This window comes from Acinonyx jubatus, chromosome D1, assembly GCF_027475565.1.
Source record: "Acinonyx jubatus isolate Ajub_Pintada_27869175 chromosome D1, VMU_Ajub_asm_v1.0, whole genome shotgun sequence".
NCBI classification, from domain to species: domain Eukaryota; kingdom Metazoa; phylum Chordata; class Mammalia; order Carnivora; family Felidae; genus Acinonyx; species Acinonyx jubatus.
In genome coordinates, this window is record NC_069390.1 from 48,341,842 (window position 1) to 48,368,091 (window position 26,250).

The 26,250-nt window shown below is 40.5% G+C and overlaps 1 protein-coding gene across 2 annotated transcripts in view; it reads right to left on the reverse strand.

Moving 5' to 3' along the window:
* The window catches only part of SWAP70 (switching B cell complex subunit SWAP70), a 76,770-nt gene extending 51,016 nt beyond the window's left edge, over positions 1 to 25,754 (reverse strand). Inside the window, exons 1-2 of one of the 2 annotated variants that reach the window (XM_027073173.2) lie at positions 25,555 to 25,752; positions 201 to 341 (exon numbers count right to left, since the gene is read on the reverse strand). In XM_027073173.2, coding sequence (XP_026928974.1) covers positions 201 to 341; positions 25,555 to 25,653 — 240 coding nt within the window. In that variant the 5' untranslated portion in view covers positions 25,654 to 25,752. Of the gene's footprint in view, positions 1 to 200; positions 342 to 25,554 lie in introns of both variants that reach the window. The other variant, XM_053203489.1, reaches the window with a different exon arrangement.
* Between the last annotated feature and the right edge of the window lie 496 nt (positions 25,755 to 26,250).

Here is a 26,250-nt window from a genome sequence, read left to right on the forward strand (position 1 = left end):
CATCAAACCAAGTTTTAGAAGAGAGGGGAAGAAGAAGAAATAGGAAGCAATGTCTCACATTCTTTCTTTCCTTTCTGATTTATCTCATGATGGCTCAAACCTGAACTCCTCAGTGAACTCACCAAAAAGGGGCTCTAGGACCCACTTGAAATGTGCAAATCAAACAGGAAGAATCAAACAGGAAGACATTAGAAGCATACCTTTTCCAAAATGAACTTGTTTAAATACGGCATGTAGCCCTGATTGGAGACGGGCCCCTCATCGTCATCCCTGAAGTGCTCTTCAAGGGCAACAGGGTCATGTGGAACCTTCAGCACCGTGCACAGGTTATGAGAAAGGACCTATGGGGGAAAGAAAGTAGTTTAAAGGCATCCACTACCCAGCACATGGCAGCTTCACTGAACACAATGGCTCAGTGTGCGTTGGTCCTGCCCTAGGGAGAGAAAAATGGAGAATAAGCCAGCAAGTATCGGGTGAGTACTTCTTGGCTGCCAGCTCCTCACTTGGCTGTTACCTCATTCCCTCCCCAGTGTTGGTTCACTTCAAACAAGTCTCTGTTACATACCGACAATGAGCCAGCTCCAAGCAAGATCTGTGACTATACATGGGAATAAAAGGCACAGCACAGGGAATACAGTCAATGATATTGTAATAGCACTGTATGGCGACAGATGGTGGCTACACTTGTGGTGAGCATAGCTTAACATACAAAGAAGCTGAATCACTATTTTGTACACCTGAAACTAATGTACATCGTGTTTCAACTCTAGTCAAATTAAAACAAAAATTTTTATCTGTGACTATAATATTCCTTATAGTTTTTTATTAATTGGCCCACATTAGAAAGAAAAAGGAGGTTAAGAGCAAGAGGATGTTTTCAAAATTAAACTTCTCCCCAAGTAGAGCAGTGTCAGAACCGTAAGAGAAAGAATGTGGTGCTGGGCAGCTGCAGCACAGGGTTCTGGACAAAGTGACTGACCTGAGCCACTCACATTTCTCTGGGCTTCAGTGTTCTCACTTGTTCAACACAAAGGGCCAAGTTAATACACAAATGTACCAAATATTAATTAGCAATCTCTAAGTGTCCAAATGTCTCTAAAATTCTACGATACAAGGCTGTTTTCAGCATAAATATAAAAGAACATGAATATAAAAAGCGAAAAGAAATCAAGGGCCTGGTTTAGAAAGAGGAGAAAAATCAATTGCAAAATATCTCAGAAGTCACCAAAATGGTTGAAATCTTTTGCAGAAAATTTGCATTCCATATATAAAGCATTACTGGTCTTGGCATAACCTAAGTGCATACTTTAACAATCAGGTAGTTGAATTAGCAGTTTGGGCTATCTCAGTACTAACCTCATTTCATATTAAATGAAAATTTCAAAATAAAACTTAAATCCCTCCCATTTCATTTGTGCACTCTAAACACATCAAAATACATAGCTAAGGCTATACTTCCTTCAACAGAGAATCTTATCAGATGTTAAATCAGATGTTAAAATATTCCATATTTTCTCGGCTGTATGCATTTAATCACTTGAAGAACCACATTCATCTCATTGAAGACTTTCAATGCCATTAAGCAAGTCACTTTTTTCTACATACACATATTTCAGTTAGGATTTTTTAAGATGAAAAAAATTTAACCTATAAAAAGAATATTTGCATATCTTCTCTCTATATTTGTTTTGTTTCTCAAAGCTTCATTTATGTGGAGATCCTTTTCTACATGCTCTGCTGGTTTTAAGGAAGTAAGTAAAGTAAAGGAAGTAAATTCACAAATGGTTATAAATGAAGTAATGAAGACTTTTATCAGCCCCTACAAAGCAGGCTGTGTTTCTCAAGCAAAACCTCTATTTGCCAATAGTAGAGCACATGAAAAGAACACGGTAGAGCTTTTACTGAAGAATCTTGCACCACAGTCAGCAAAGACCCAAATAGATATTTCCTTTCACTATTTACCTAGTAAAACCTAGGGAGTAATTATCTCCTCCCAAAGAGGTTCTGTGAGGATCAACTTCAAGAATATAAAGTGTTTATACATTTTTTTCTTTTTTTTTTAAATTTTTTTAACGTTTATTTATTTTTGAGACAGAGAGAGACAGAGCATGAATGGGGGAGGGGCAGAGAGAGAGGGAGACACAGAATCTGAAACAGGCTCCAGGCTCTGAGCCATCAGCACAGAGCCTGATGCGGGGCTTGAACTCACGAACCGCGAGATCACGACCTGAGCCGAAGTCAGATGCTTAACCGACTGAGCCACCCAGGCGCCCCTATACATTTTTTTAAAAACACTTTTCTTTGTTTTTGAGCGACAGAGTGGGAGCAGGGGAAGGACAGGGAGAGAGAGAGACACACACACACAGATCCGAAGCAGGCTCCAGGCTCTAAGCGGTCAGCACACAGCCTGACACAGGGCTCAAACCCACGAAGAGTGAGATCATGACCTGAGCCAAAGTTGAGGCTTAACCGACCCAGCCAGGTGCCAAGAATATAAAGTGTTTAAAAACTGTAATGTACTATAGAAGTAAGAGTTTAGAGAACTAAGCAATTTTCTCAGATAAGGCTCAAAGGTCATTCCAATTTGAAATCATGTAGGACTTTAATCAAAGTAAAAATTCCCAACCACTGGTTAAATTCTGGTGTGTTCATAAAACAATAACAATAAGGAAGCTCCCTGTGGATACAAAAAGATATCCAAAATAAAGTGAAAAAAGCAATATGCTTAAGACTATGTATAGTGTGCCATCTTTTATGTAAAAGAAAGAAAAAATGAGAAACTCTAAGAGGATATGTAAGAAACTAACAACAGTAGGGGGAAGACTAGCTTGATGGTAGACCAGGGGTAGAAGACTTTTCACTATACCTCTCTTTTTCTTAAGTTTGAAAAAAATTTTACCTATTCAAAAGTGTTCTAACTATTTAAAAATTACACAGGTATTTTTAAAAAGTGGCTGACCTAGGGGCGCCTGGGTGGCTCAGTCGGATAAGCGGCCAACTTCAGCTCAGGTCACGATCTCACTGTCCGTGAGTTCGAGCCCCATGTCGGGCTCTGGGCTGACGGCTCAGAGCCTGGAGCCTGTTTCAGGTTCTGTGTCTCCCTCTCTCTGATCCTCCCCTGTTCATGCTCTGTCTCTCTCTGTCGCAAAAATCAATAAAACGTTAAAAAAATTAAAAAAAAAAAAAGTGGCTGACCTAAGGTCATACAGCTAAATCTATCCTTGAAGTCTATATTTTTTTCTTCTACATTAACCTATTCTCTAGAGGTTAGGTATAAAAGGAAGACATATTCCACAGCAATGTACCATGATTAACAGATGAGTGAGAAGTAAGGGCAATAAATGAGTTCAGAAAGGAAAAACAATGTGTGCTAAGATGACTTCACAGAGGACATGAAATGTAACCTAGGCCTTAAAACAAGGAGAGCTTGGGGCACCTGGGTGGCTCAGTCGGTTAAGCATCCGACTTCAGCTCAGGTCACGATCTCATGCTCCGTGAGTTCGAGCCCCGCGTCGGGCTCTGGGCTGATGGCTCAGAGCCTGGAGCCTGCTTCGATTCTGTGTCTCCCTCTCTCTCTGCCCCTCCCCCGTTCATGCTCTGTCTCTCTCTGTCTCAAAAATAAATAAACATTAAAAAAAAAAATTAAAAAAAAAAAAAACAAGGAGAGCTTTTTGGATAGGAAAGGGCAATTGGAGGCTTTCAGATAGGGAAATAACATGAGAAAAGTAGATGATTAATGTAAATGCTTCAGGGTACAAAAAGAAGACACCAATCTCTCCCACACCTCCCTTGCTCTACCTTTGGGTTTCACAGATCTTCCAATTAAAGTCCTGGCAGGGTCTTTGGATGCCATATTGTCATCTTTTTCATCTGACAGATGATGAGTACTGGCTCAAAGAGATACAAATGTATTAATTTTTTTTTAAATAGGGTTATTTAGCAGAACTGAGACTAGAACTCAGGTTTTGTAATACCTGGTCCAACACTCTCTAGTAATAAGGAACATCATGGTTTTAGTTCTCTAAAATCAACAACGTTCTTTGTATGTGTAGGTGCTTGGTTCAAATCAGTGATCCCACTAAAGATTTAGATTTGAACTCTAGACTTCAGCCTTGGACAATTAAACAGCACTTTCGTGAAACAGAGGGATAGCAGAATTCAATAACAATTTTCTTAACCGCCTTTATCTTTATTTAAACAAATAGTGAGAGAGACAGGACTCAATAGTAACAAGGACCCCGGAGGAGACCTGAGCACCAGCCCTGCTCGTGCAGTGTGTTCCTGTTCAGTGGTTTGCCACTTGCTGTTTTATAACGGTTTAATGTTTTGCTGTTTATTCGCTCAGTCAGCATCCTTACTGCAGAATAAGGTGTTAATCTTGCTTCTAACAAAAAAAATTTTTAAGTCCAATCCTTAACTGTCAACCCAAACTCATTTTATGAATTTAGCAAAAAGAGCTATAATTTGATCAGAAATTCAGCTTTTTTCAATATGGCCTAGAATAGGGAAGTCTTCAAACAAAATAACAAACTGGATAATACTTCGATGAAAAGGTTTTGTTACTAAAAGAAAAACAAACCATTGTGTGCTATCTTTAAACTTAAAAAAAAAATTTATGAGCAATTTTTTAAAAGCCTAGACAGTATCTCAAGTCTTTTTTAAACAAAAATAAAATGTATAAAGAAACCAGAATCTTGAAGGCCAGAGTATAAACTACTAACAAGAAGTAAACACTCCATAAGCTTGTCCAGTAGGTTATTATGCTTTTCAGAGTAGACTCATATCATCCATCAGTTGGTTTTAGTCTTGCCCCTGAGAAAGTAGGTATTACTACTATTTTACAGATGAAGAGGCTGAGTCAGAAATTACGAGATGTGCCCAAATCACAGAGTTTTATGTGCAGTGAAACTGGGACTAGAACCCAAGTCTCCTGCTCTGATGCCCTTTTCTCATTTGCCACTTTCCTTCTCTTTCTGGAAAAACAGAGAGCCCTATGACTGTGTAGCTGTGCATGCACGTTGTAGCTAATTTGCAGTGATGGACTGACTGCTGCTCCCCCAGCCCTACCTAGTCAGCTCTCCAGGACCCAACAAGATGGCTCCACTACTTTGTGGAGCCGAGTTAAATCCACTGGTGAAGAATGTATGTCAGAACACTGGGACCATTCTCTCTCAAGGGGCCCCCATCTCCTAGTATCTACCTTTGGGGGAATGAGTTCCAAGAGGGACTAGCCCCCTCTGCAGATGAGGAAGCTGGAAAGCAGATCAGAACAAAAGCAATCGGGAGGAAACAAGGCTGCAAGTTCTCAGTTTGTATAAGGACTGCCCCTGAATCACTCTAATCAGAGTGTTTGCAAGTTTCTCAAAAAAGTTGAATTTATCCAACTTCAAATGGCAGCTCCTCCAAAGGCCATTCTTTTAGCGCCCACATGATTGCTAAGCAACTTTGTTCTCATTCCCCTGATTTGAAGAATAAACTATTGTCACTAAAATAAAAGATCCACATCCATGCCAAAAACCCATCTCTCCCATTCTTTCATAGCCATCTACTATTGCCTCTGCAGGGCCTTTGCTGACAAGAGATGACTAATTAACTGCATGAGCCCTGTTCGCTGGTCTGCTCCTGTTCAGTGGTTTGCCATTTACCCTTTTTATGTGCTTTGCTCCAACTATCATGAAAATGAAATCAAGGATGATGAACGACTAAATGGTGTTTTAACATACAAGTCCATAATGTTTACCCTCCTCCCTCCCAAAGATGTAGAGATTATAAAGGTTCTCTGAAATGTGCCCCCCGCCACACACACACAAGTCACAGTTTCCCTTTACAGGATGTGCGTAATGGACAAACTTCAACACTGAAGAAAAGGGGGGTGGGGATCTCCATTCCAACAAGCTTATCTGAACTAACACAATCATAGAATTATAACTCATAGTAAGCAATCTTTTTTTAAAACATGAAAATTCCTGTCTGATTTATAAAATTTCATGCTAATGGCAAATTACCAGAAAACTCTTCCTAACAATGAACCAGAATGACCAATTTCCTACCGGTATTATGCCCTGCCTTAAGAGCATTGTCTTAATAGAGGTCCTGCCCCTTACCACATAGAGTCATTTTCCCTTTCCTGACAATATCCTTTCATCCTGCTTATCACTGTTTTAAGTCTTGCTTGCTTTCTCTTAAATTATCTTCATTGTATTCAGTCTCAGAAATCTCAAAGTCAATGTTGACTCAGTCCCTAAATGCAATCACCATCCTAGACACTTTTACCAAATTAATTTTAAAGTAAGGCTTCCATCACATTATCCTCTCATCTAAAATTCATCAAAAGCCTACAGAAGCAAGACCCAAATAAGTTCTCAGCCCTGTATTTAAGTCACTAGACAAGTCAGGCCCTCTTTATCTTTCTAGCTTTTTTTCCTGCTGCTATGCACCAACTGTACAAATCCCACCAAACAAGTTTACTCACTGTATCCCACCCAAACTCTGTACCACGCCCCCTTCCCTCAAGGCCTTTGCTCCAACCACCCCTATGCCTCCATTTCTACCTAAAATAAGTGCCATCCTTTTCAGAAGCCTCCACCACCCAAAATCAAGATAGGCTTTCCTCACTTTGCATCTCCCAATCACTTTGTAGCTCTTATCTTATACTACCACACATGATTTTGCTCTCCCATAAGATGGTAAATTTCTGAAAGAAAGGCCCATGTCTTACCTATCCTTGCATTCCCACAGCACCTAACATGCTATTCAAAAGGCAGAAGTCTTTCAATAAATTGAAATAAATTTCAATAAATGCTGAACAAATTCTTTCTAAAAATTCTTTCAACAGTAAAACCATATTATTTTAATAATGACAACAATCTTAGGGAATGTCCTACTCCTATCTCCTTATTTCACAGATAAGAACACTGGGGCCTGAGGCTTAGCCTAAGTCAAACACTGATTAGTAACAAAACAAGGATGAGAACCCCAGTCTATCCGCCTGTCCCACAATAACAGCATGCTAGAACATTCCCTTCTGTCTAGTTACTGGGTCATTCTCCGCAAACTCTAAGAAACCTTTACTGGCCCTCCTGTCCACTGAACTCCTATTCAGCATTTGAATGAATGACTTCATATGCTAGCAGTATCTCAAATACCTAACTGCAGCTCAGTGATGGAGGGAACCTTTCATAACACTTATATCCACATCCTTCACAGAGACTACTAGTAAGAGCATAACACTTATGAACAGACTATGGCAGCATATCTAACTCAAAACCACCTGTTGTGATGTTGTCCAGAGACTATATGCCACTAAACTACCTACAGTAAATGCTACAGGATTGCATTCTAAATGAACCATCTTTAATAAGTTATTTCAGATACTTCATTAACTTATTCCTCTTCAAATATCAAACTGACAATATCAGTAAATTTGACCACATAAAAAGTGTTTTAATTTCTCTTTAAAAAGAGACACCATAGGGGTGCCTGGGTGGCTCAGTTGGTTAAGCAGCCAACTCTTGATATTAGTTCATGTCATGATCTCACCGTTCATGAGATCAAGCCCTGCATCAGGTTCTGCCCTGCTTGGGATTCTCTCTGTCTCTCTCTGCCCCTCCTCTGCTCTCTCTCTCGCTCTCTCTCTCTCTCTCTCTCTCAAAATAAAAATAAATAAACATTAAAAAAAGAGACACCATAAAGACACCATAAAAAGGCAGATAGCTCCAAAATTCAAATTATTCTTAGAAATTAAGTAAAAGATGAAAGCCTATTTAAAAATGGACATGGGGCGCCTGGGTGGCTCAGTCGGTTAAGCGTCCGACTTCAGCTCAGGTCACGACCTCACGGTCTGTGAGTTCAAGCCCCACGTCGGGCTCTGGGCTAATGGCTCAGAGCCTGGAGCCTGCTTTCGATTCTGTGTCTCCCTCTCTCTCTGCCCCTCCCCCGTTCATGCTCTGTCTCTCTCCATCTCAAAAATAAATAAACATTAAAAAAAAATTAAAAATGGACAATGGACATGTATGGAAAATTCACAAAAAAAACTAATGACTAATAAAAATAGGAAAAGATGCTTATCCTTACTAGTAATCAAAACAATGCAAATTAAAAGAGCTATTATTTATTGCCTGAGTAACAATACCTGGTATTTAAACAGATATATAAGGGAGTAAGGATTGCCACCACTCAACACTGGAGAAGGAATAGAGAAGGTTTCCTCCACCACTACTGACATTTTGGATCCGATAATTCTTTATTCAGGGAGCAGGGGGAGATGTGTCCTATGCATTACGGGATGTTTAGCAGCATCCCTGGCTGAGAGCATCCAAACATCTCAAATATCTATGAACAGGAAAGTGGTTAAATAAAACATGATGCATCAAAACAGTGAAATAGTTCACAGCCGTTATTAAGAATGGTTGTCTGTATCTATGTGCAGTGATAATGGAAAGATGACCCTGGGGTACCCAGGGTGGCTCAGTCAGTTAAATGTCAGATTCTTGATTTTGGCTCAAGCCACGATCTCACATTTTGTGAGATTGAGCCCTGCCCCACATCAGGATTCACGCTGACAGCACGAGTCTGCTTGGGATTCCCTCTCCCTCTCTATGTGCCCCTCCCTCTCCCTCCCTCCCTCCCTCCCTCTCTCTCAAGAAATAAACAAGAAAGAAAGAAAGAAAGAAAGAAAGAAAGAAAGAAAGAAAGAAAGACAGAAAGAAAGAAAGAGAAAGGATGACCCTAACACTTGTTCAAGAAAAGAGATTACAAAAGCATATGAAATATAGTCCCATATATATGAAAGGATATATATGTATGTGTATATGCATGTGTGTATGCGTACAAAGCAAGGAAGGGGAGGAAAAAGGAGGGATACAGATGTTAGAAAGACATTCACTGAAAAGTTAATTGCATCTGCCTTTGGTCATGGAATTTTCAGTATTTTACCTTTACCTCTATACTTCAATGTGTTGTCTGAATATTCTATGTATTATCTTTATAGTCAGAAAAAGTGAAATTTGTAGGTTGTGGAAAATTTTTAAATGAAATATGTCTAGGGGTTCCAGCTAGAGAATACCAATAAAATTACAAAATATGAAGAGAGAGATCATTATAGGACTATAGACTTGATAAAATTAACTCCGTTCAGTCACCCAAAAGAACTATCCTTTGCTATGTCTCTTGAAGAAGCCACTTAATGGGCAACAAAGTCTCCCAATGTAGGATAGCTTCCTTAGATTTCAGCCTCCCACTGGACTACAGCATAAACAAATGTCTTTAAGAAGATCAATCACTTGGGGTGCCTGGGTGGCTCAGTCGGTTAAGCATCCGACTTCAGTTCAGGTCATGATCTCACAGCTTGTGAGGTCAAGCCCCACACCGGGCTCTGTACTGACAGCTCGGAGCCTGGAGCCTGCTTCAGATTCTGTATTTCCCCCTCTCTCTGCCCCTCCCCTGCTCATGCTCTGTCTCTCTCCGTCTCAAAAATAAATAAAAACATTTAACAAAATTAAAAAAAAAAAAGAAGAAGAAGATCAATCACTTAAAATGGGACACCTGGGTGGCTCAGTCAATTAAGTATCAGACTCTTCATTTCAGCTCAGGTCATGATCTCACAGTCATGGGATTGAGCCCTGCATTGGGCTCAATTGGGCTCAGTCTACTTGGGATTTTCTCTCTCTCTCTCTCTCTCTGTCTCTCTGTCTCTCTCTCTCTCTCTCTCTCTCCCCCTCTCTCTGCCCCTCCCCTGCTTGTGCTTGCTCTCTCTCTCAACATAAATAAACTACAGAAGGAAAAAAAAATTTTTTTTGAAGATTTAACTCCAATAAGTGTCTGTCTCTGTCCCACCACTCTGTAAGTTCCATAAAGGGAAGGTCTATATTTTATCCATCTATGCAATATCAAAACCTAATAAAGTACCTGATCAGACAGTACCTGATGTTCAACAAATGTTTGCTAAATGAGCCCCACTTAAGAATTTTCTTTTCTTTCTCTTTTTTTGTTTTTGTTTTGTTTTGTTTTTGGTGTTTGTTTTTGTTTTGTTTTGTTTTGTTTTTTTGGTTTAGTTTGCTTCTCCATCTTTACCTAGTTCTGGGTCTTTGAATTTATTTCACTATACTACAACTATATTCCACAAGAGAGAATTTTTGTTTTATTGGAATCTCTAATTCAGATCACCTTTAGAGTAAAAAACAATGCCTCCATTAGTTATTAACACCACCAGAACTAGCAGGCATAATTCATCCGACTGAGGTCTAGTAAAGCAATCCAGTTCCTCAAAATTTGAGTAGAGATTTTTGAGGAAATGACTCAATAAGTGTTAAGAGAGAACTCTATAACAGAAGAGAGAAAAATTAGTACAATAGTTCAATATAGTACAATCTTCTCCAAAAGAAAATCTCAAGCCACAATGTACACCCAAGGTAATGTTAAAGATCACAAATCTGAGGTTTAACTTTGCTGTCCTCTCTTCTAACCACTGTCTTTATGGTCTCCATAATATGGCTTCCATCCCTATCAATCTCATGAAATTTCTTTTTCAAAAGGATTCTGTGGCAGACAGAGATGTACTACTCAGATCCCTCAAGAAAGGAACTGCTACCCAGCTACAAGGACTGTGGTTAGCTAAGAGCCTCCAGCTATTAGTATTTTCAGGGTCCCCCTCAGCCAATGGACTGAGCAAGATGGTGGCATCATTTGCTCCCAGTTTTGTCAAGTCCCTATCTCTGTTTGACAGTTCCTTTTCCCAATCTTGCTTCCTCTTTTTTTTTCCATTGGTGTTTCTCCCCAATAACCCTTTTGTACTCCCAACTCTGTCTCAGCATCTGCTTCCTGAAGAGCCCAACATGGGACAGATACCTTCTGAACAAGTCACTCTCCCAAGTCTCTGGCACTTGGCAATCTGGATCATCCCCCTTCTCTTAGACTTATTTTGGTTCTTCTCCTTCCTCCACAAAGGTGCCTACCTCCCTCACCCCTCATTCTCCCAATGTGGACATTTCCCAAAGCTCAATTTTCAGTCCTGCGTTCTTCTTTCTCCTTATTCCCTTCTTCAAAAGTGCTTTTATTTGGACAACGCTAAGTCACCTCTATTCTAATAATTCTCAGGTCTCCTTCCAGTTTTGCCCTGTCAACTGAACTCTGATTTATATCTCTAACTAATACTAGATCTGCTTCACATCCAAAAAATCCAAAGGAGGACTCATCATCCTTCTCCCCAAAACAGGTTTCCCACCCTGATTCTGACTTCGGCACTACCGTTCCTTTAACAACAAAATTATGGAATCTCCTCTTCTTGTACCTCTTTTACTTACAGTTTACCCTACTGCTAAATCTAATGCCAGCTCCTCTCTCCACTGAGTGAGGTGCTCTATCGGCTTAGGGCTAACCAGAGCATGTAACGCTGAGGAAACAGGGGCTCCTTGCCCCCAGCAGCAGGTCCCATTCTCCCTTCTGAGACCCCAACAAAGAGCTGCTGCATAGCAAACACTCAACAGGATATGACTGTGGTAAACACATCAAACTAACATAGTTAAATTAGAAGGCTAACCTTCAAAGATCTCATCTGGTACTTCACATTTTACAAATGAGAAAACAAGCCCAGCAAGAAGTGACTTCCCATGGCCACACAAGTATCAGAGCACAGACAGATTTCCTGACTCCCCAACTAGTGCTCTCTTTGAACTTTTTCCTGCATTTCCAAGGGATTACTTTCCAAATCTTTCATCACGGATATTCTTATGGACCAGTTTGACACATCCCTTAAGGTCAGTGACAAATGTCTCTTCCTCTAGAAGCATTCTCTGGCCTAACTCCTCTAATCCTCGCCGTAAACAAGGTAGGTTCCCCTCTTCTATGCTTCCAGCACTTTTTTTTTTAGGTGAAAGTTTAAACAGAGTAGGAAAATTAACACCTGTCGTTATACAAAAATTATAGAATTGATCTTAAAAATCACTATCTTGCAGCCACCAATGAAATAATTGATTATATGCCGGTGTCATGAATAGATTCCACAAGCATTAGGAGAAATGTGTACTTTCTTTATCTCACTATATTTGAATTACCAGTTTACTGGTCTGTATCATTCATAAGACTAAAAGTTCTATAAAGGTAAGGAGCATATCTGTTTTGATTCCTACCGCCACCATCCCAGTCTGGCATTCATCAACTTACTCATGAACTGTTACAGAGCTCCCCAATTGGTTTCCCCATCTTCAGCCTCTCACCTCTAATTACCACACCCATATCATCAGAATAACCTCAAAACTCTACCACTTTTATATCTACCCAAAAGTTTTAGTAACTTCTCCGCTTTACAGGATCAGGTCTGAACTACTGGTTCTAATATGGTCAGCCAACAAATGTATGTTAACCATCTATTCTGTCCAAGAACAAAAATATCTAAAATGTAGCCCAACATCCATATGGCAAGACAGATAATGTTCCATCCTCCCAGAGCTGCTTATGCAATGAAGTAGAATACCTTCAATACTGTCCATCTAACCAGAACAACTTTTATCCTAACTAGTATCACTTCTTCTGGCTAGTACACCATGTTCACATACACCACTCTCCTGATCCAAATCAAACATAGTTGATTACCAAAGCTAATTATTCCTGAAGAAGCAAAAGGTATAGAAGGCACAGAAGAATCCTAAGATGAAAAAATCAGTTTTTCCAAAATTGTAGCAATGTCTCCCTAATCACAAGATCTCATTATATATGAAATTCAACTATATGCAGATTTACTCCTAAATACGTTTCCACAATTAATTCTGAGAATTGAAGTTTCAAGTAGACAGAGTTTAAATTAAAAAAAAAAAGGAACCTGAAGGTACAATGAGATGAAGGAAATAAAGCAGAAAGCAGAGCAGAAAAATAGATTTATGAAATGAATCCTTGGGGAAGATAAAGGAAGCTGAGACAAAGGGCTACCTCAGACTTATGTTATAGGAAAGGAACCGGGACACACATAAGAGAGACTGTGTAGGCAAGTTGGAATATCTCGAGTCCCAATTGCTAATTATCCACTGAGGGGATAAGATAATAAAAACCCTCCTGTCGGGAGGGAATGAGAACATAGCTACTCTGTGATGGCACAGAGTAAGTGAGAAAAGGTCATTCAAAGCCTCTTCTGTCTCTAGCTTCCAGGTACTATGTACCTCAAGATTATAGTGAGACCCCAAAGGAAATACAAAATGGTGATCAAGAAGGTTAAGAACTCTGAGTCATAAGATTAGAAATGCACACTAGCGCTTCAGATGGAGGGCCATACGCATACACAGTGCCTCACAGTTTGTGTATTATCTTTAATAAAGTATAAGTTTACATGTTATTTCAAAAAAAACCCCAAATTTCCAAGTTATCTCACTGAAAAGTTATTAGCAAATAAGAAATGAAGAAAGAAATCACCCAGAATCCATTATTACCATTTTAAGATTTCTAAATGTCTCTTACATGCTCTTTATTTGGAGAGCTGTCTTTACTGCTTTGTTTTGGTAAATATAAAAAATATTTACAAAGACTTTTATAGGCTCACTCCCGATTCCAATCCCCTAACCCCATATTTTGTAATCAGATTTTTAGTTCCTCAACAGAAATAACTTCTACCACAGTGATTAATAGAAACGTAACACTAAAGATTACAGAGAAAATATACATGCCAAGTTCACAAGAATTAACCATATTTTTACATTGTGTTTCACAAAATAAAAGCCCTTTACTGCAACTTGCTTCCTTTATACAGTTGTCCTACTTATGCACAGGAGATATTCCAAGATTCCCAGTTGATGCCTGACACCATGGATAATACTGAACCCTAGATACGTGTTTTTTCTGATACACACATACTGCTTCCAGATCACTGCAGGTAACTGAAACCATAAAAATCGAAACTGCAGATAAGTGGGGACTACTGTATTTTCAACTGATACATTGGCCAGGCTCAATTACTTTTGTAACTAGTAAAGTTAAACATTTTTTGAGGCTAAATGCCTACATTGGAACAGAACATGTGACATTATTCATAAGATACATAAACCAACTGGAAAGCAAAAAATGAAAGATATTTTGTTGAGGGGTGCCTGGTTGCTCAGGCAGTTGAGTGTTCAATGTTGGCTCGGGTCATGACCTCATGGTTTGTGGGTTTGAGCCCCACATCGGGCTTGCTGCTGTCCGTGCAGAGCCTGCTTTGGATCCTCTGTCCCCACTCTCTCTCTCTGCCCCTCCCCCACTTGCATGCTCATTTAAAAATAAACATTTTTTAAAAATTATTTTTAAAAAGATATTTAGTTGGGGCGCCTGGGTGGCTCGGTCAGTTGAGCAGCTGACTTCGGCTCAGGTCATGATCTCGTAGTTCGTGGGTTCAAGCCCTGTGCTGACAGCTCAGAGCCTGGAGCCTGCTTCCGATTCTGTGTCTCCCTCTCTCTCTGCCCCTCCCCCACTCATGCCCTGTTTCCCTTGCTCTCAAAAATAATAAATAAACATAAAAAATTTAAAAAATACATTTAGTTGAAAATCTATCATTGAGAAATGAATAAAGATTAAAACTACCCATGTTGTTGGGGCGCCTGGGTGGCTCAGTCAGTTAAGCATCCAACTTCAGCTCAGGTCATGATCTCACAGCTCATAAGTTCAAGCCCCACGTCCAGCTGTGTGCTGACAGCTCAGAGAGCCTGGAACCTGCTTCAGATTCTGTGTCTCCCTCTCTCTCTGACCCTCCCCAACTCACACTTGGTGTCTCTCTCTCTCAAAAATAAATAAACTTTAAAAAAATTTTTTTCTTCAAACTACCCATGTTATTTCCCCAAAATTTTTTTCCACTTAGATCCTCTTTTACTTCAAAAGGGCACAATTTAAAACAAAACACTCTGTTTCTAAAAACAGGATAAAAGTGCACAGCCAATAAGCTTATTTCAAGACATTTCCGGGAATGACATGTAATTCACACTGCAACCATAATTGCAAAGTAAAGTTATAATAAAGGTTGCAGAAAATATCACTACACTTTGCTATATTTAAAAGAACAACACTGGGGCGCCTGGGTGGCTCAGTTAGTTAAGCGTCCAACTGCAGCTCAGGTCATGATCTCACACTTTGTGAGTTCAAGCTCCGTGCTGGGCTCTGTGCTAACAGCTAGGAGCCTGGAGCCTGCTTCAGATTCTGTGACTCTCTCTCTGCCCCTCCTGGCTCACGCTGTATCTCTGTCTCTCAAAAAATAAATAAACATTAAAAAAAAAAAAAAAAAAAGAACATTTACTATAACAATAAGAGTATTAATTTTAAGGTACATTTTGATCTCTGGAAGGAACATAACAAACTAGTTATAATGGTTACCTCCAGGGCAGGAAAATAGTGTGGGCCAGGGGTGGGAAAAAACTTACTTTTCACTTTTGTAAATGCCCTTTGAACTTTATGAATTGTATACCATATGTATATATGAACTATTCCAAAGTTTCTCTTTAAGGTGCAAGTGTTTAAATAACAGGCTTCATCATCTTACCTTCTTGGAATTACATGTATTTTTTTTAAGTTATTTTAATCCCAGTAAAATTAATATACAGTGTTACATTAGTTTTAGGTGTACAATATAGTGATACAATTCTGTACATTACTCAGTGCTCATCCCAATACATGTACTCTTAATCCCCCTCACTTATTTCATCCATCCCCTCTCACCCACCTCCCCTCTGGTAACCACCAGTTTGTTCTCTATTTGTAAGAGTCTGTTTTGTTTTTTTCTTTGTTCATTTGTTGTTTCTTAAATTCCACATATGAGTGAAATCATATGGTATGTCATTCTCTGACTGACTTAGTTCACTTAGCATTATGCGCTCTAGACCCACCATGTTGTTGCAAATACATATAGATATATATTTATTTATAGAGAGATATATATATGCACATCTTTATCCTTCATCTATCAAAGGACATGGGTTGCCTTCATATCTTGGCTCTTATAAATAATGCTGCAATAAACAGAGGGGTGAATATATATTTTGAATTAGTATTTCATATTTCATAAATACCCAGTTGTGGAATTACTGGATCACATGATAATTTTATTTTTAATTTTTTGAGGAACCTCCATACCATTTTCAAGAGTGGCTGCACCAGTTTGCATTCCCACCAACAGTACACAAGAGTTCCTTTCTCTCCACATCCTCGCCAACACTTGCTGTTTCTTGTAGGGTTTTTTGTTAAGACTTTTTTTTTAAGCTTATTTATTTATTTTGAGGAGAGAGAGTGCACACTAGCATGAACAGGAGAAGAATAGAGAGAGAGGGAGAGAAAGAATCCCAAAAAGGCTCCATGCTGTCAGTGCAGAGCCCAGCGCAGGACTCAAACTCACAAACCGTGAGATCATGACCTGAGCCGAAATAAAGAGCTGAACACTTAACCGGCCAAGCCACCCAGGTGTCCCTTAGAGATTTTATTTTTAAGTAATCTCTACACCCAACTTAGGGCTCGAACCTACAACCCCAAGATCAAGAATTGTATGCTCCACTGACTGAGACAGCCAGGCACCCTTTTGTGTTTTTAATTTCAGCCATTCTGACAGGTGTGAGGTGGTATCTCATTGTGGTTTTGATTTGCATTTCCCTGATGATGAGTGATGTTGAACATCTTTTCATTTGGCTGTTGGTCATCTGTATGTCTTCTTTAGAGAAATGTCTGTTCATGTCTTCTGCCCACTTTTTAGTTGACTTATTTGGGGTTTTGGGTGTTGAGCTGTATAAGTTCTTTATATATTTTGGATACTGACCCTTTATCGGATATGTCATTTGCAAGTACCTTCTCCCATTTAGTAGGCTGCCTTTTATTTTTGTTGTTTCCTTCACTATGCAAAAACCTTTTACTTTGATGTAGTCCCAATTATTTATTTTTGTGTTTGTTCCCCTTGCCTTAGGAAACATACCTTAAAAAACGTTGGTATGGCCGGGGCGCCTGGGTGGCTCAGTCGGTTGAGCTTCCAACTTCAGCTCAGGTCATGATCTCACGGTCTGTGGGTTCGAGCCCTGCGTTGAGCTCTGTGCTAACAGCTCAGAACCTGGAGCCTGCTTCTGATTCTGTGTCTCCCTCTCTCTCTGCCCTTCCTCCACTCATGCTGTCTCTCTCTGTCTCAGAAATAAATAAACATTAAAAATTTTTTTAAAAAATGTTGCTATGGCCAATGTCAGAGAAATTACTGCCTGGGCTCTCTTCTAGGATTATTATGGTTTCAGGTCAGAATTGCATGTATGTCTAAGTAACACTGGAAATTTATTATCTTACAGCAAGACCACTGAAATTCTAAATAATCTGAAGATCATTTTAAAACATAAATAAGTAGAGAAGAAAATAATTACTGCCTCTACTTCAAATAATATGCCCTATATCTATTTCCATTGACTTCTGCAAATTTACATCATAACCTAAACGTAACAATGTCTGCTTCAGATGGCATATACATAACATACAGAATCCACATACAAATGTCCCTCATTAAAAATATATATATTACAGGCACCTGGCTGGCTCAGTCAGTGGAGTGTGTGACTCTTGATCTCTTGGTCATAAGTCCAAGCCCTACATTAGGTGTAGAAATTAATTAAAAATAAAATTTTAAATACACACACACACACACACACACACACACACACACACACAAAACAAGAGCATAAACACCAAAACTAAACCAAGGACAAAATAGGTGGAAAGAAAATTGTACCATTCAACTCAATATTGACTTAGCTATCTATATGTACCTAGTAGTACCTGCCTACAGATATAAAGGAAAATTTCCACCAATCTCAGTAGTTTTCTTTTTTTATTTTTTTTAAGTTTATTTTTATTAATTTTGAGAGAGAGAGAGAGAGAGAGAGGACACACGCACCAGCAGGGAAGGGGCAGAGAGAGAAGGAGACAGAATCCCAAGCAGGCCCTGGGCTGTCAGTATGCAGAGCCCAATGCAGGACTCAAATTCACAAACTATGAGATCGTGACCTGAACCAAAGTCAAGAGTTGGACACTCAAATGACTGAGCCACCCAGGCACCCCAATCTCTCAATAGCTTTTAACCTCACATCAGTTATAGTGTATACTAAAATTGCATTCAAAACAAAAAATAGTCTTATAGTTTGTTCTAAGGAAAGACTATTCATAAATACAAGTTTAAAAGCAAGTGAGAATGTGTTTCTGAAGATTTTTTTCCCCACCATTAGCCTATTGATATCTACTTCAGCAGCCAACAAGTAGATCAGTACACATAGGAAAAGCTTAACTTAAAATAATAATTCAGGGGGCGCCTGGGTGGCTCAGTCGGTTGAGCGTCTGACTTCGGCTCAGGTCATGATCTCATGACCGTTCGTGAGTTCGAGCCCTGCGTTGGGCTCTGTGCTGACAGCTGAGGGCCTGGAGCCTGCTTCAGATTCTGTGTCTCCCTCTCTCTCTGCTCCTCCCCTGCTCACACTCTGTCTCTCTCTCAAAAATAATTCAGGGACACTTGGGTGGCTCAGTCTGTTAAGCATCTGGCTCTTGATTTCAGCTCGGATCATGATCTCATGGTTCATGAGTTCAAGCCCTGCATCAGGTTCTGCACTAACAGTGCGGAGCTTGCTTGGGATTCTCTGTCTCCCTCTCTCTCTCGCTCACCCCGCTTGCTCACTCTCTCAAAAATAAATAAACATTTAAAAAAATAAAATAATTCAGTTTAATGTCCTCCTGTATCCGGCCTGAAAAATAGAGTAACACCAAATCAATACGACAACTTAAAAAATGAGTTGCCTTCTAACAATCCAATTGCAAATTAAACTAATATAGCTGATGAATTCTATGGGGGTACTCAGGCCGAGTGTTGGTGGGGTAAAGACTTGTACAGCTGCAACTCAGGTGGGGAGCCAGAAAGGCCACAAGTGGAGCCCAAGAGAAAAAGGTCTCCTGCAGAGGGTGCACAGAAAAAGCCCAAGGAGGGCACAAGGAATGCAGAAGAAGGAGAAAGAATCAAGGTTAACAAAAGTGAGGCAGAAGTGGTCCCCCCTTTTTTTGGAGGGTGCAGGGAACAGGGGGTTGGGGGAGTACATTAATGAAAATCAATAAGATACTGACCTATGCAGACCTCATACCTGGTTGTCTCAACAAGGAAGCACCAGTGTGACTAAACAACCCTAACATCTTGCCTCTATAGTAGCTTATGCAAGTCACAGATGGTTTTCAAATTCTGTGTTCCATATTTTTATCTTATTGATAAATTTAATGAAAGTCTATGTTTGCAACAACAAAATAATAATTATATAATTATAATATTATATTGTTAATTTATTCTTTGGATTTCAAGTTTCAAAATTTCTTGAAGTAGTGGGGCGCCTGGGTGGCTCAGACGGTTAAGCGTCTGACTTCGGCTCAGGTCATAATCTCGCAGTCTGTGAGTTCAACCCCTGCGTCGGGCTCTACGCTGACAGCTCAGAGCCTGGAGCCTGCTTTGGATTCTGTGTCTCCCTCTCTCTCTCTGCCCCTCCCCGGCTCATGTGCTGTCTCTGTCTCAAAAACAGAAAATGAACATTAAAAAAAATTTTTTTTTTAATTCTTGAGGTAGTAATTTTGGTTTTACTTAAAAATATGGTATTAATTAATAAAAATTAAGTATAAAAACATAAGATTTTTGTACTAAACTTGGGACCCTAAATGAAAATATTTAGTAGCTATAGCAGTGACTCAAACACACATTTATCTCAACGATTACCGTACTGCAAAGTAATCTCCTTAAAAGTAAAAACTAAGGGCACTGGGGTGGCTCAGTCAGTTAAGCATAGGTCATGATCTCACAGTTCGTGAGTTCGAGGCCTGCTTCAGGTGAGCTCAAGCCCTGCACTGGGTGAACACTAGCCCCACTTCGGGTGAGCCCTGCCTCTCTTTGTCTCTCTCTCTCTCTCTCTCTCTCTCTCTGCCCTCACTCACTTGCACCCTCTCTCTCAAAATAAATAAATAAAGCAAAAATAAATTTATTCCCAAGATGATGCCAATATTCCAAACTCTTCACAACTTCTCTTTAGAGAAGAAATATGTAGTTCATAAGCTATGGCAAGAAAGAATCAATCTCATTACTTTACAATCTCCAAAATACATGTATAATAATAATAACTCTCAAAGATAATAGACCATGTATTCCTTGAAATCTCTTCTCCTTCAGCTCCAGTGTTGCCCCAAAGTGGTTCCTGCTCTCATTTCTGGTCCCTTGGCTTCTATTCTTCCTCTCACCACCTACTCTAGCCATTGCCCAAGACCGTCAGTTAATCTCTCCTCTCCTTTTCCCAAGCTTCAACTACCAGATCCTGTACAGACAGCCCCACCCTTGCCAAGGACATTACCTCCAACAAGCACCTCAAAAATAAAACAAAATAAACAAAACCCTACATGTTCAAAGTTAACTTTCGTTTCTTTTCTAGCAGTTCCTTTTCATAACTTTCCTGTTTCTATTAAAAACCACTACTATCCATTGGTCATCCACAGCTGAAATGTGAAACATTTCTGACTGTGTCCTTTTCATTTCTCTTCATACCCAGTCATGAGCCCAGGCAAGTAGACAGCAAAATTCCTTCACCCACCATCCCCTACTTGTCTATCCTTACCACCTCCAGTCTCCATTACCTCTCATCTGGGCTACTGCAACAGTTTCCTAATTCCAGTATGCCCAATCCACTCTAACCTAGTACACATGCTACAGCCCAAGTGACTTCCTAAAGTGTACTGATGATCATGGCCCATCACCTCTCAGAAAACTTGCAGGCTGTATGGCACCTACCTAACTAGCCTGGTACTCAGTTTTCCATGCATATTAACTGCAATCTATTTCTATAGCTTTATCACCAGCAATAACTCTCTCTTATATATACGTACACACACACTTATATTCTACACTGCAATCAAAATAAATTAGACAGGAACAAACGCCTGGGTGGTTCAGCCAGTTAAACATCCCACTCGATTTCAGCTCAGGTCATGATCTCACAATTGCGAGATGGAGCCCCGCATCAGGCTTTGTACAGACAGCATGCAGCCTGTTTGGCATTCTCTCTCTCCCCTGCTCTCTGCTCCTCCCCACTCATGGATGGGCTCATGCGCTCTCTCTCTCTAAATAAATAAACTTTAATTAATTAATTAATTAATTGTACAGAGGTCCCCATAAATGCCTGATTAATTCCTGTCAGCTGCAATACTTCACAGGGATGCCTTGGGGCTAAGAGCAGTCAACAAATATTCATTGAATGAATGAATGCATGAATGAATAGAATGAACATGAATGAACAGAATCCTGCATTTCTATATAATCACATCCCACCTGTCTTCCCTAGGAGTTCATTTCAAAGGAGCTTTTTTCATAAAATAATCCCACCAGTAAGAAGTAATCACCTCCTCCTCTAAAATTTCATGGCCCCTTATCTTCTAATCCACTCAACATCCTCTATCCAATAATACTTATTTCTTATCTCTACCACCACACTTCACATTGCTTAAGGATAAGGTAACTGAGTAATATAATCAAGAAAGAAAGGAAGAAAAGAAAAAGAAAAAAGAAAAAGAAAAAGAGAGGGAGAGAGAAAGGGAATACCAACCTTCTCTAATGGTTGATTATTTTCTTAATTTACCTACAAAAACTTAAACTCTTTGAAGGCAAAGATTTATATTTGGCTTTCCCCCCTGCCACCTTTACTATCATCCTTAGCACTGGGCACAGTATCTAACACATGAATTATCCATTACATAGTTAGTGAATATCCATTCACTGTGTCAAATATTGTGAAGGTAATTCGAAAAGACAAATGTCAAAAATATTTTAAAATGCCCATACAGTTTCACAAAGTGATAAATTTTAACACTTGTTTTGGATATATAATTTTCAGTCTGTATTTAATAAAACCAATTATATGATATTTCCTCCAAGGAGATATTAACTCTTAAGAGCCTAAAAATTCTAATCTTGTTAGGAAATTAACATGGTACCTTACACAGAGTAAACACACAAAAGGTTATTGTATGAATGAATGTATCATATTGAACGAATGAATGAATAAATTAAGGCAAACACTCTACTCCTAGCCAGTAAATCAGCGAACATCAAACTTCAAAGTCAAAACAAAAAGGAAAGACCTAAATAGAATTTTTTTTAATATTTTCCATTCCAGAAACACTGGCAAGATGGACAGAACTAAATCAATTCCAAAGTCTCTCAATTAAGTAGACAAGGGACAAACAAAATACAATTGCATAGTTGCATTATCAACATCTTATGGGTGAAAGGTATGTACTGGTATTTAATGCTTCTTGCCAAGCCTTTCAGTCAAGAATCCTCTTTTTCTATAAGCAGCCATAAGGACAAGTTTGAATGGAGTACAACAAAAGTAACAGAAAACATCTCATTTATGTCATCAATTAAAAGAGGAAAAATGAGGGCACCTGGATGGCTCAGTCAGAGAAGCATGTGACTCTTGGTCTCAGGATCATGAGTTCAAGCCCCATGTTGGGTGTAGAGATTACTTAAATAAATAAAACTTTAGGTGTGCCTAGGTGGCTTAGTCAGTTAAGCATCTGACTTTCCGCTCAGGTCATGGTCTCATGGTTCAAGAGTTCGAGCCCCACACTGGGCTCTATGCTGTCAGCTCAGAGTTCACTTCAGATCCTTGTCTCCCTTTCTCTCTCTGCCCTACCCCTGCTCACACACTCATGCACCCTCACTCTCTCAAAAATTAAAAAAAAAAGAAAAAACATTTAAAAATAAATAAATAGGGCACCTGGATAGTTCAGTCGGTTAAGCATCCGACTCTTGGTTTTGGCTCAGGTCATTATCTCATGGTTCATAGGTTCAAGCCCCAGGTGAGGCTCTGCACAGTCAGCACAGTCAGCCTGCTTGGGATCCTCTCTCTCCTCTCTCTGCCTCTCCCCTGCACATGCTTGCTCTCTCACTCTCTCTCTCTCTGTCTCTCAAAATAAATAAATAAACATTAAAAAATACATAAAATTAAATTAAAATTAAATTAAATAATTTATTGGTGGTTCAAAGCAAAAAATTTTAATATTGTTAATATTTTCAATGTGTGTAAGTTAATAAATATGACAACTGCAACATAAAGCAGGGAGAGTAAAGGGACCTAAATAGTGATATAGTTTCCACATTCCTCTTAAAGTTGTAAAATATTAATTTTAAGGAGACTGAAAAGTTAGGTATATATTATAATCTCTAGAGTAATCATTTTAAAAACTACAGAAAGAAATATAGTCAAAAATTCAGTATTATTAAAATGAAATATTAAAATATATTCAAGTGGGGCGCCTGAGTGGCTCAGTCAGTTAAGCGTCCGACTTCGGCTTAGGTCATGATCTCGCAGTCCGTGGGTTCGAGCCCCGCATCGGACTCTGTGCTGACAGCTCAGAGCCTGGAGCCTGCTTCAGATAGATTCTGTGTCTCCCGCTTTCTCTGACCCTCCCCTGTTCATGCTCTCTCTCTCTCTGTCTCAAAAATAAATAAATGTTAAAAAAAAAAAATTAAAAAAAAAAATATATATATATATATATTCAAGTAATCTAAAAGAAAGAAGGAAAGAAGAAACAGTGAAACAAAAAATTGGAAAACAGAAACCAAATAATAAAATAATAAAAATAAAATTTAGGTTAGCCCTAAATCTAACCATATCAATAATTACATTAAATGTAAATGGTCTAAACACAATTAAAAGATAGAGACTGTCAGTATGGATTAAAACACAAGACCCAACTACATGCTATCTAGAAGAAATCCACTTTAAATATAGTGGTATAGGTAAATTAAAAGTAAAAACAATAGGGGCACCTGGGTGGCCCAGTAGGTTAAGATTCTGACTCCTGGTTTCGGCTCAGGTCATGATCTCACAGCTTGTGAGACTGAGCCCAGCATTGGGCTCTGCACTAACAGCATGGAGCCTGCTTGGGATTCCCCCCCTCCCTCCCTTCTCTCTCTCCCTCTCTCTCTCTTTCTCTCTCTGCTCCTCCCCTGCTCGTGCCCCCCCCCCAAATAAATGAACTTAAAAAAAAAAAAGCAAAACACAGTTCTATACATAATCACCAAAAAGCGGAAATAACACAAATGTTCAAGGGTGAATGGATTAACTTGGGTACAACAATACAATGGATTACTTAATAAAAAAGACTATTAATACACACAATAACATGGATGAATCTCTAAGGCATTACCCTGAGTAAAAGAAGCCAGTATCAAAAGGTTACATACTGAATGACTCCATTTACATGACACTGTGGAAAAGACAAAACTTAAGCAATTAAGAATACACCTCTCACCAACTGGGGGTGAAAGGGCAACATGAAGCTTTTTGAGATGACAGATCTGATGGAAAACTGATTTTGGTAGTAGTTATAAATTTTTATACATGTGTTAAAACTCATAGAACTGTACACCAAGAAAGTCAACTTCATTGAATGTTAATTTAATTTAAAAGTAAAATAAAGATTAGGAGAATGATCTCTGTGAACCCTTCCAGACTATGATTTTATGAATGAGAAGGAGAGGAAAGGAAGATGGGGAAGGGGGAGGGAAAGCAAATGCTAAATCCTACTGGCCTAAAAACCACACTCATAAGAACCTCCTGATTACTGCACAAAATAAACAAAGCAAACCCAATCTTCATAAATTCATTCCCAGAAGAGGCTAAGAAAACCAGACATTCAGATCCAAAATGTGCATATTAGAAAATGCCTGTGAATGCGTCTTCTTGTCCGTTTCTATATTTTATACTTCCAAGAAGCTGCCAATTTCTCCTGGCTAAGTGCCACTTTCCCTGCTTGGGGTTACTCAACTTACAAGCATTCCTTTATTTATACCTTACCCTCTCAGTGATGGGGTCTTTGGCAGTCCCAATAAAGATCTGCCAGAAAGATCAGTGCTCCTCACCCAGAACCAAGGTCCCTGCGGGGCACAGCACACGCGTGACTGGCCTGAGGACGCTAGGCAAGGAGGTCTTCCTCACTAGTCAGAAACCGTCCCCCCCACCAAAGCTCCCAAAGTTGAAGCCAATGGAGACCGGGCTCTGGGAACTTCTTCCTCCCCCCGAACAGCCAGAATGCCTGGGGTGCAGCTGGCCGTTTCAAGGGCTGCCCTGGTGTGGAGCGTGCGCTCCACAGAAGGCTCAGCCCAGTGACCTTGGGTAAGTCCCTCCTCTTCCAGAGTGCAGCAGTAATCTGGGTATGTTGTCTAAGGGAGTTTACCACAGCCCTGTCCGAATCGGAGATTTTCTGGATCGCCCCCCCCGCCGACAAGAGCCCGGCTCGCCCAGACCCCATCGCTGCCTCACCCCCCTCATCCCCCCACCGTCACGAAGAGCCTTGAGGAGACTAACAGCCGGCCCGAGGGCACGGCCTGAAGGCAAGAGGAAAGCAGAACAGCAAAATCCTGGTCTCTGGCCCCTCTGCCCAGAGCAGGCCGCCGGGCCGCATTCCTGCCCTCCCCTCCTTGGGGTCACCACTAGCCGGGGCAGTGGAGCGCGCACCGGGTCCGGGCCGGGTGGGGGACCGAAGCGAAAGGGGGGGGGGGGGGGTGGCGCCCACCTTGAGCTGGGACTTGGAGACCTTGCCGCTGTGGTCCAGGTCCAGCGCGGTGAAGGCATGCCAGATGGCCTTGAGCAGCTCGTCCTTCAAGCCTCCCATGGCCGCGGTGTGTCTATCCTGACTGCCAGCCTCCCTCGCCGACCCTGGGGCGAGTCTGACGCCCCTCTACAGCCACCGCCGCCGCCGCTGCCCGCCCTGCAGTCACCTGACCGTGGCAGGCCCCGCCCCCACCAGGCCCCGCCCACTCGCTGCTTGCCCGCAGCCTCGCGCACTAGGGTGGGAGCGTTAGGGTGGACCGGACTTCCCACTCCTGCGGGTGGGAATACAGGCCTTCTTGCAGGCTTAGACGCAGAGCACTACCCCGCATGCCTCTCGAGTTCCCCAGACCGTCTCGGGCCACCTTCGGGGCTCGCGTGCCCCTAAACAAGACCCGCATTCCGAGTTAAAATATGAGAATCGGCGAGAGCAGCCTCTCAGCTCCAGTCCGTGCTGCTCAGTGAAAAAGGGAGCTCTGGACCAACCAGTCCCGCGGACGCGCCACTGTCTGAGGAGAACTAACAAGAGCCGGAAAAGTCCCCGAGCTGGGGCTCCAATGCTAGCGCAGTTCCTAGCCAGAGAGGATGTAGAGGGGGAGGGGAGGCAGGGAAGGGCGTCTGAGCGAAGGTTTATATTCATTTTTCAAACGTTTCCTGATGC